General features: G+C 38.6%; 1 protein-coding gene across 2 annotated transcripts in view; it reads left to right on the forward strand.

Moving 5' to 3' along the window:
- Nucleotides 1-10,547, forward strand: part of TRPC3 (transient receptor potential cation channel subfamily C member 3) — a 35,024-nt gene extending 24,477 nt beyond the window's left edge. For both annotated transcript variants that reach the window (XM_048304134.1, XM_048304133.1), the window contains exons 5-12: nucleotides 713-929; nucleotides 2,033-2,266; nucleotides 3,357-3,621; nucleotides 4,124-4,319; nucleotides 5,414-5,623; nucleotides 7,046-7,129; nucleotides 7,603-7,678; nucleotides 9,982-10,547. In XM_048304134.1, the coding sequence (XP_048160091.1) occupies nucleotides 713-929; nucleotides 2,033-2,266; nucleotides 3,357-3,621; nucleotides 4,124-4,319; nucleotides 5,414-5,623; nucleotides 7,046-7,129; nucleotides 7,603-7,678; nucleotides 9,982-10,124 (1,425 nt within the window). In that variant the 3' untranslated portion in view covers nucleotides 10,125-10,547. The remainder of the gene's footprint in view (nucleotides 1-712; nucleotides 930-2,032; nucleotides 2,267-3,356; nucleotides 3,622-4,123; nucleotides 4,320-5,413; nucleotides 5,624-7,045; nucleotides 7,130-7,602; nucleotides 7,679-9,981) is intronic.
- The last annotated feature ends 339 nt before the right edge of the window (nucleotides 10,548-10,886 follow it).

The following is a 10,886-nucleotide window of genomic DNA, read 5'->3' on the forward strand; positions in this document are numbered from 1 at the left end:
TCAAGGAAAACAATTCCTTGGAATAAGAAATCTCATATGGTCTTCTGGAAGCTGCTGGTCCTCTCTTCTGGTGCAGACAGACTGCCCCTGCTGCTGTTGTTTTGTTCTTTTACCAGGTGCAGATGTGAATTAAACCTGCTGGATTTATTTAAAAATCACTAGTATTTCTGATCTTATTTTTCCTAGTCCATTTTGTGGAACAGTCATTATTTTTAATAGACATAGGTACTTATTTGGCACTTAGAGCTCTGAACATGTCCTGTGGATGGAATATAGTAGCCAGAGATAAGAAAACAATTTTTCCTAGAGCTGTAGTCACAGACAAGCTAATAGTACACTCCTGTTGGTAGGGAAAATGTTTTGCTAGTTGGAGATTTTAATAATTTATCTTTCCCTGGGCTTGCTTTACAAACTCTTTCTGGTCACTGCCATAGTTCATTTGCAATTCCTTGGAGTGTTTCCCCTCAAACATTGCCATCTAGAGTTTATGGAATAACATGAGCACTCACTAACAGGACAGCATACTCCGTGAGGCTCCCTGTGGAGGCTTTTGTATGACATGGCAAAGCATCACAGTTGAGTGCTCTTGGAAGAATATCCTTTAGGAATAAGGTTTCTGGCTGTACTGAGCTTTGAGTGCCCATTTATGCTTCTAGAATGCCTGGTGTTTCTTTGAGAAAACTGAGTGACTGCTTTCATTCTGCCTTTGCAGCTTGGAAGAATTCTTCGAAGCCCATTTATGAAATTTGTGGCACATGCAGCCTCCTTCATTATTTTCCTAGGCCTGCTTGTGTTCAATGCTTCAGACAGATTTGAGGGCATAACGACACTGCCGAATGTCACTGTCACTGATTACCCCAAGCAGATCTTTAGGGTGAAGACCACCCAGTTCACCTGGACAGAAATGCTGATCATGGTGTGGGTTCTTGGTAGGTATATTGCCTCTTCATGTTACTGTCACCTTCTTTCCTGCAAATAGAAATTCTGAAAGGGGAGAGAGAAGCCCAGGTCCCAAGCCTTTGATCCAGCTGCTGTGTCCAGCAACTAATAAACCCTGATAAACCTAATAAACAGGGCATTAGAACAGATTTTTAATCATTTGTATCTCCTGGTTTAAGCACTGCTTTATCTTAAACTGTGTCAGGGTAGGAAGATGAGCTGCCCTCTGGGAGTCCCAGCTTATACTCATGGGGAGGAGCCTCTTTATTTGGCAGAAGGCAGGGACTGGGATCTTCCAATCCAGTGTGTGGCTACTCTGACTGTGGTTGGGATGGCAGCAGCAGCCCCTCTGAATTACACAGCCAGGGAAAAAAGGACAGAAAGTTGTGGGGTTGTGATGTTGTTATTTGTTGGGGTTTTATTTTCCCTAAGAAACTTCTTTGAATCAAGGAAAAAGTCTTGATTCACAACAACTACATCTCCAGGTTATGGTGAGGCTGTGATCTGGATTGAATCCACATAAATTAATTTCTGAGGAGAAGTTTGAGTAAGAAAACCGAATTACACCTAGCCAAATTCCACTTTGCATGCTGAAAAGCATCTTATTCTGCAAAGTGGAAAAACAGTAGTATAATTGTACCATTTATATTTGGTCATCTGTGTTGTTGGGTAGTTGTGTTCCTGTGGAAAAATTAAACCCTCTGATTCAGAAGTGGTTTAGGAATGTAAATGGTAAGAAAGTAAGAGGACATTTTTTCCCCACACTTTATTTTTCCTCCTTTGGAATTACAGAAGTCTTGTTGTTAGGCCACAATACTTTCACTGTGAAGTCAAGGCTCTACGCCACCCTCTCTCGTGATGTCTGAACTAAATTTACATTAATTAATCTCAATTAATACCTTGCTATTCCATCAACCCTGTTGAAACCAAGAGAGTATAACCTTAGTCAAGGGGACGATGATGCTGTGATACTGCAAATAAGTGAATCTCTGCTCCACTGGTATCAACCACTTCCATGAAACGGGAGAATGCAGGGAATTTAAATGAAAACTGTTTGGCAAACATTGCTGTGCTTTTTCATTTCTTGTTGCAGGTATGATGTGGTCAGAATGCAAAGAGCTGTGGCTGGAAGGACCCAGGGAATACATCTTGCAGTTGTGGAATGTTCTGGATTTTGGGATGCTGTCCATTTTCATTGCAGCTTTCACAGCCAGGCTCCTGGCATTCCTTCAGGCCACAAAAGCACAACAGTATGTGGACAACTACATTGAGGAGAATGACCTCTCTGAGGTCACACTTCCTCCAGAAATTGAATATTTTACTTATGGTGAGCTTAGTTTATCTACAAAACAGTTTGAACATAGGAAAGCTTGAAGGATGCATTTAGAAGCCTCTCTTTACCCTAGAGTTAAATTTGACCCCCTTGATTTTAAACATTTGGAAGTTATATTTTATTCTTGGCTAATTGCATAACAGATAAAATGTTGATGTGATTTTTTTTGTTGTTGTTGTTCAGTTGTTTGATAGTTATTCATATTCCTCAACATCTATCAGCATTTCCTCCTGAGGGAAGGATGGTGGCCCTGTGAAGGTCTGCTTAAGTAGAATAAAAGTACTAAATACTAATTGCAGTGCAGAGATTGTCAATAAAGGTGTGTGTCTGTATTTGCAACACAAGAAAATGCTGCTGACAGTGTATTTTAGGATGTGTTTTATGGGCTTCAATATCTTTTAACAGCAGACTTGGTTTTGTTACTTACCTTAATTGCAATATAACCAATCTGAACTTGTGCATGTGTAAATACACATTTAGAAACACATGGGATTTTGATATGAAACACACTTTAATTCAGTGTTGCTCTGCTAAGATGGTGCATGAATTCACATAGTAATTTATGTATTGCTTCTGTGCACATTGTGTGTAAAACCCACAATCCTATTTCTTTCAAGGTAATTGGCAAAAATCTTTATCATCACTATGGGAACTAGGTTATATCCTGCAAAAAGCAAAAGCTTGGTGTAACTAATAAATGAAATTGTTCATCAGGCAACACTTAACTTCCCATCAATAAAACACCAAATAGGAATAAATTTTCCAGCTTTAGCACGGTGCTTGTTAAGATAGCTAATACAGGCATGTTAAGAAAAGCAATAAGGAATTACTCTCTAGTTCAGGTTAAAATGCAAACTGCAGAAGAAAATGTCATGTTTCTTCAAGTCACTTTTCTTCTAACAGAAGGTAATGCAACTCATATTCATCATTTGTGACTCAAATTAAATAGGAATAGAGCAGCAACTATTAGACTCTTCAAATATTTGTCTCAACTAAATTCAGACATGTTAGTGGAAAAATCCTATCAAGGTTTATTCTTCAACGTTGTGATAAATGAGTAACCCCTGTATTTCGTATCTTCCAGCTAGAGATAAATGGCTCCCATCTGATCCCCAGATAATATCTGAAGGCCTTTATGCAATTGCTGTTGTTCTCAGCTTTTCTCGGATCGCATATATCCTGCCTGCAAATGAGAGTTTTGGGCCCTTGCAGATCTCACTTGGAAGGACTGTTAAGGACATCTTCAAGTTTATGGTCCTTTTTATTATGGTATTTCTTGCATTTATGATTGGAATGTTCATACTGTACTCCTACTACCTTGGAGCTAAACTAAACCCAGCCTTTACAACGTAAGTATGAAGTTTCAGTGTAAGTAAAAAGCCAATATGAAACGTTCAGGTTTTTCACTAAGGTACCAAAGTCTGTGAGATGCTGTGTACTCTCTCTTGGCATTAAAATAAAACTGAAGACCTTAGAAAGCAGAACACAAAGGACCAATTGTTCCCTGTTTGTATAATGGAAGCTTTCATTTCAGCCTAACATAACTTCACCTGTATATATTTCAATCACGCAGACTTGTGGGCAACCAACTGTAAGAGAATATTACTTGATGTAAAACACCTTTCTAGTTCCTGTTGTTCTGTTAGCTCTGATGGATAGGTAGAGCACAGGGGAGAAATGGAAACTGCTGTGAAAAAAGCTTCCTTGCATATTTGCTGTTTTGATCAGTGCTCTACAAACCTGATTCACAGGAAAATTTATTGAGATTGTTTATCAGTCATTGTAAACACAACTTATATATTTATTTGTGTAGTTAGTAACAATGCCTTCCTCTTTTTTTTTTCCCTGTAGAGTGGAAGAAAGTTTCAAGACCTTATTTTGGTCAATATTTGGCTTGTCTGAAGTAACCTCTGTTGTCCTCAAATACGATCATAAGTTCATCGAGAACATTGGTTATGTTCTTTATGGCATATACAACGTAACAATGGTGGTGGTTCTGCTCAACATGCTGATTGCCATGATCAACAGTTCATATCAAGAAATTGAGGTGGGCTCTGTTCTCAAGTTGTTCTCTTCTGTTATGCTGAAAAAAGGGTAGAGTTAATATGAATTATTTCAGTGATATGCAGAAGTACAAAGAAGAGATTACCACAGTAAAGGATATCACAAAATGTATAAAATAGGGCTGACTTTATCTAACAACTCAGCCAAACTTGCAGAACCTCACGGGTTCTAAAGTAGTTTATCTTGTGCCATGTACACATTATATTTGGTATCCACCTTCAATTAAAAAAAAAAAAAAATCAGAAAATGTGGAGTAATGAAGATACCTGCGCTTCAAAAATAAATCTCCGGTTGCTGAAATGAAAGTAAAAGTGTATTTATAGTGCCAGCTTTCCAGACCATGGGTTCAAAGAGTACTGCATTCATACAGATGCAGGCACATACCCACACAAACAGGAAGAAGGATTATCTAAGACATAGTGCACAAATGGATATGTCATTCCCAGTCTTTTCCATGAGTTCTGGGGAATGTTAGGGAATTCGGCAGGAGAAAGCTAGTTATAATCCAGCCTTGGAATACTTCAGCAAGAATGTATTAGGACAAAATAAGTTTGTCAGTATTTAACACAATTTCTTCATGACTATGAAGTTTGTATTTTCTATAGTCCATTATAAATCAGAGTTACTTGTCCTGGTTATGTAAAAAGCTGTGAGCACTACCATTTTAAGCCATTTTTTGCCTTGAGTCTAGTACTTCAATACTTGTGCAAGTACCAAACTCATGTGACCACTTTAATAAGAAAAACAAGACTTGAAAAACCCCTGAAAGCTCCACTTTAAATAGCAAGGAGTTTATATGTTGGCTTTCACTCAGTGCAAAAATTATGCTTGTTTAAATGCTTCATGTGCTTGAACTAAGTATTCTCAATGAAATGTTGCCATAAAGAGACAACTGAAATTTGGTTGAAATAGACTAAGTAAAATGGCTGCATTTTTGCAGAGCTGCTGGAAGTCTTACTAGCAAGAAAATAATATTTTATGTAAAACCAGAAAGATATTTAAAAGAAGTTTCATTTGAAAGAAGCTTTGCATTTCATAGAAACCAAGAACATAATCTGTTTTTATTTCCTAACGCAGGATGACAGTGATGTAGAGTGGAAGTTTGCTCGTTCTAAACTTTGGCTGTCTTATTTTGATGATGGAAAAACATTACCTCCACCCTTCAGTCTTGTACCAAGCCCCAAATCTTTTTTCTATTTCATCATGAGGATCATTAACTTTTCGAAGTGCAGGAGGAGACGGCTACAGAAAGACATTGAAATGGGAATGGGCAACTCCAAATCTAGGGTAGGTTCTGAGATCTTTTCATTGCAGTGACGAATTGTGTGTCCATTCCAGCAGTCGTGTTTCTTTTTAGTTTTAGCCTATAATCCAAGTTTCTGATGATAGTACAGTAATTAATCATTTATATTAATAGATCTCTATTTCAGACTGCCTAAACATACTGCATAAAACAAAAAATCACTATAAATTTTATTAGAGCACAAAATCCAATGCCTGGGAAAACATAATTAAAACAAAAAATTGATGAGTATTCAAAGATGCAAACACTTCCCACAAGGAGTTACTTGAATATTGAATCAAGATGCTTTAAGCCTTCATCAGAAAAAGTTTTAGCTCAGGGTAAAAAAAAGGGGGAGGGTTAAGGAGGGAAAACTTCCTCCTTTTCCTGTTCTAGTGAAAGGAAAAGTGTGGTCTGTGTGATAATTCACTTCCTGCTGTCAAAGCTTGTTCCAAGCTGAAGCCAACTGGAAGAAGGCCAGATTAGCAATCTTCAGCATTTCCATGACATTCTAAATTTGGGTATCTAAATGTTCTTTACAAATATGAATGGAATGCAGTGTCTCAATGCCCTTGTGAGAATTAGGTAACAATTCCCCTCGTTTTACTGATGGCAAACTGGGGCATAGACAGATTAAAGAGGATACATGTGGCTTTTTTTGTAAGTTAGGCTCAAGGCCCTTTGTATTGCCAAGACTGAAAGCAGTACTTTGAAAATAATTTGTGTTTGTTTTGCTATAAATGAACAGAAAGTGATTTGGTGACTTCTAATTGGCCACACAAAATTAATGACAGGTTCACATTAGTGGGCTGAATCTATAGATGCACTTTTTTTACTTCACCCCCACCAGTGTATCTGAGAGAAGAGGGAGGTCCCTGATCTGGAAGTAACAAACCTTCTGCATTGGTCACAATGCCAAGGTGGCTTTTCTTTTTCTCTTCTGTTTCTAGCCCACTTCTACAAAACCCTTAAATTATCTGGTATCAGATGGCTTTGTGATCAGTTGAACAATGACCATTTTAAAAATTGTACTGCTATTCCTGAAAATGGTTCTTTGGCAAACTCCTTTCAACTAAGCAGAGCTGATTTGAGCATGTATTTGTAGTAAAAAGTGTGCTCAAGGGTGCAGATCCACAACAGCTCTTTGTTAAAGCCAGGTTAGAGGGTCTCTTTTTGCTCTGGCCACTCATCCCTGCCTCCAAGTTATCACTATTTCCTCAGAACAGGATGGCTAAAATTACCAGCATTTAAAAAAACCAAAACAAAACCAACATATAATTCAAGGCAATCTCAGTTTTTAAAAAATAATATTCTGATATAGTAAAAGATGGAAACACCCCCAATATGTCTAAAGAAAAAGAATAATGGAGCTGAATTCTAACTGTGAATTCCATAATTTATTTTAATTTTGTCTTGTTTCTTCCTAGTTAAACCTTTTCACTCAGTCGAACTCCAGAGTTTTTGAATCCCACAGTTTTAACAGCATTCTCAATCAGCCAACACGCTATCAGGTAACTACATACAGGGATCACTGTCCTGAGTAATAGAACTGTGACAAGGTTCTAGCAGAATTTTGTGTTTCAAGTCCATTTTGCCTTCACCAGATAAAGAAAACCTGCTGTAGAAATCAAACTCTAGGATGCTCCTTGAAAGACAGTTACTGTGCTCAAGCCCCATTATTTGAAGCATTTCAAAACTAGTTCATACAGTACTTAAAATTGGTCTTTGATGTCCCAGTTGGGAAAGCATGAGGAGCAAACATCTGAAATTGGTTTCTGGGGAGAGGACGTGAAAGCTAACTAGGTTGGCTGCTTCCCTTCCTTTCTCAGCATGCCCCCAGAAAAGCCCACGTGAGGCAACCGCTTCATCTGGGGCTGTTCATTCTTTCTCTTAGGCAGATGTGACAGAGAGAGCTAAGAAAGAAAAATGAACGGTGTTTAATTATATAATCGCATCTGATTATATAACTGTTTTAATCTGGCAGCAAATAATGAAGAGGCTGATAAAACGTTATGTTCTGAAAGCACAAGTGGACAAAGAAAATGATGAAGTCAATGAAGGTAAGAAGAAAGACTGTCTGCAATATTCAGAGACAATTTTTTTCATTAGGAAAAAATTCATTGTATTAGGAACCAGTATTACAGTGATGCACAGGGGTTTTGAGTGAAAAGAGGGATTATTTCTATTGCACATGCACTGAGGCTCAGACAGTAATGGAAGTATGCCCATGTCATCAAAAAAATGGAAAAGTAGGACTAAAGAAGTAGAACTGAGAAATATTATCGGCCCCATTTTACAGATAGAAAATGAGAGCACAGACATAATGCACAGAGGAAATCTGTGAAGGAGCCACTAACTGTATTGACACTTCCAGAGTCCTAATCAAAGCTGCAGGATCTTTCTCTCTGTTTCATTCATCTGAACACACAATTACACACAATTTACCACTTCACACCATGAACTACTTATCTTGCCTTCCTTCATAAAGCTATGAGGAATAATCACCTGTGAAGCTGCCCATCATAAAACAAAGCTCCACAGTCAGCTGCATGGTGATAAAAAATGGCAAATGTAACCACTATTTTAGTGGGAGACCTTTTAAGAAACAATGGATCTGAGCTCCCTGGCACCTGTGAGAGAGAGGTGCATGCTCCAGGAGCAAACCCTAACTCACCACTGGGATGAGATTAAGGCAAATGTTGTCCTCCTTCCTCCAGCCTTCCAGGAATGAAACACAGGCCTGCAGTCCAGCAGGGAAACTGTTGTGCTCTGGGCAGATCCCCAGACAAGAACTCTAGATAGAATGTTATCAAGCAATAGAGTGATGCGGTGATGGACAGCCTGAGGTCAGATGTTTTATTGTCACGGCAGCATCAGGCAGCTGTGTGCATGTGTGATGTGAGGGGCCTAAAAGGGCTGCTCAGCTCTCAGCTAAGGCAATAAAGCTTCTGTTTTTCTCCTTAGTTGCTCTCTGCTTACCTATAACTCTCTGCAGCAAGAAGCAGGGAGCAAAAAAGATTAAATTAAATCCCCTTCTGTGCCTTCAAAAGGCAGCATTGTGCACTGACTATTATCCTGACACTTCCCCATCCTGTGTGTCTGTACAGAGCTGTGATTGTCAGTGACAAAAGCAGAAAGGCTCCTAAAAGTGAATCCTCTCAGTGTTCTGCTCTCCTGAATTCCCACTGCTTCCTCCTGCTCCTGCTCTGTGATGTAGGAAATCATCTACCTAGTGACTGATGAAAAGACTGTTCTGTCACCAGCAGTGCCAGCCCTTTCCAGGTCCCTGATGCCGCTTTGGTGTTGGCAGAGATGTGTTCAAATTAGCAAGACAGTGCAGAAGAATCAGGGTTTGCTGACATCATGGTTCCGGCTTTGGCACCAGATTCTATAGAGGACAGTCCACTTTGAGCAGGGCAGGTAACCCTTGATTTTTATTCTTCAGCTGCACAGCCAAACCAGTGCTCTGTGTCCTGAGCATCTCATTGGTACCCAAAGTACAGACCCAGCCTCTGAAGACACAATTTTTGAAGTCTGCTATACCCTAAATAGAAAACATTGGCATTCCTATGTACTACAACTGCTTTTACAAAAGTCTAGGGATTTTTCCCTGTCCTGCATCACTAGAGAACTTAGGTGCTTCTTCATACTCTTGTATTTCATACATGACAAATAATTTCCAGATACTGTGTAAGAATTCACATCCCTCACACTTGCTGGAAGAAATGTACTTGAACATTTTAAAAAGCTTTTGCTCTTGAACTGAAGATCCTACAATGGAAAACATGGTGCTGCTTATTACAAGCCTGGACTTGACAGCTGTCTTTGTTTAAATGTGTTTTTTGTATTTGTGTCAAATTGTAACATAATGTTAAATTGGTTGACTTTTTCTAATTCCAAGGATGTTGGTAAGGAAGAGGAGAGAGACTCAGAAGCTGTGAGTTTTACTGCCAGCTCTGCCACACTTTTCCTTTGTGATTTTGGCACATCTCTTCAGAAAAAAATCTCTTTTCCTTTTCTCTCTAAAAAGGAGATACTAATATTTACCAGCTGTTCAGCAATGTTGGTGTGATTAATTCATTAACCTTTGTACAACCCTTTGTGAACCTTTGATGTTCTGTATACATGTGGAGCACAATGTGAGACCTCAATGGACTGTTAAAATTCCTTTGGTACTATTTAGGGATGGAGACACGTCTCTTTGAGAATGAAGAAGAGGTAAATCCTCCTGACCCATCCTGTACCTGCTCTCATGAACATTTTGGGATGATAACCTGAAATAGGCACTGATGTGACTTAACAGAAGAGTATTGACTGAATGTTAAACTTTGCTAACAAGTGTTTCTTTCCATTATTAATACAGGTGAATTAAAGGAAATCAAACAGGACATCTCCAGTCTTCGCTACGAACTGTTGGAGGATAAGTCCCAAGCAACAGAAGAGTTGGCAATTTTAATACATAAACTCAGTGAGAAACTAAATCCTAATATGCTGAGGTGTGAATGATTCAACAAAGGAACCGTGGCTTCGACTACAGCACAACTATTTATTGGCAATAATATTTCAGTATCTTATACTTGAAAATAATGTATTGTAGATTTTTAGCACTAAATAACTTTATGTACAGCTTCTCTGGAATTTAGTCTTAGGAACTTTTATTAACTCACCACAAAAAGATTGCTCTCTTCATTTCAATTGTCTAAAAGCAAGAACGATCATAACATTTTTTTTTTTTTTGCATTTATGCATTAAAAAGGTATAATGGTATTGATTGCTGATATTTTAACAGGTTTATGACTACATATGGAGAATTCTTTGCACTAAATTTGCAAGACAAAAAATTAACAGATACAGCGTAATACTCTGTTCCTTGCAGTGTCCAGGTACAAAATAGGATTTTTCATACTACAATAAACCAACTAGAGATGAGTGGAGGATTACGTGAAATCTTTGTTCTTTATTAGTGGTGCTAGTAACGCGTGTAAGCCCAGAACTCATGGTTATGACCACAAGGAGTTGCTGAGAACCAGGTAAGTGCGAATCTAATGGCAGCAGCACTGTTTAACTTGTCTGTGTATACACGTACCCGCACCGACCCTTCCTTAATTCAGGGTATTTACTCTGGGAAAAGTAAGGATTTTTTTTTTTTTTTAACTCAGACTCCGTGCAGGGCTGCTATTTTTGGCTTCGTTGTTAAATAAAGCATTCCTACTGTATGGATGCGTCCCGGTGGTTCGGCACCGAGCCCGGGATATCCCTCAGGAACGT

The sequence above is a fragment of the Corvus hawaiiensis genome, chromosome 5, assembly GCF_020740725.1.
Source record: "Corvus hawaiiensis isolate bCorHaw1 chromosome 5, bCorHaw1.pri.cur, whole genome shotgun sequence".
Classification (NCBI taxonomy): Eukaryota; Metazoa; Chordata; class Aves; order Passeriformes; family Corvidae; genus Corvus; species Corvus hawaiiensis.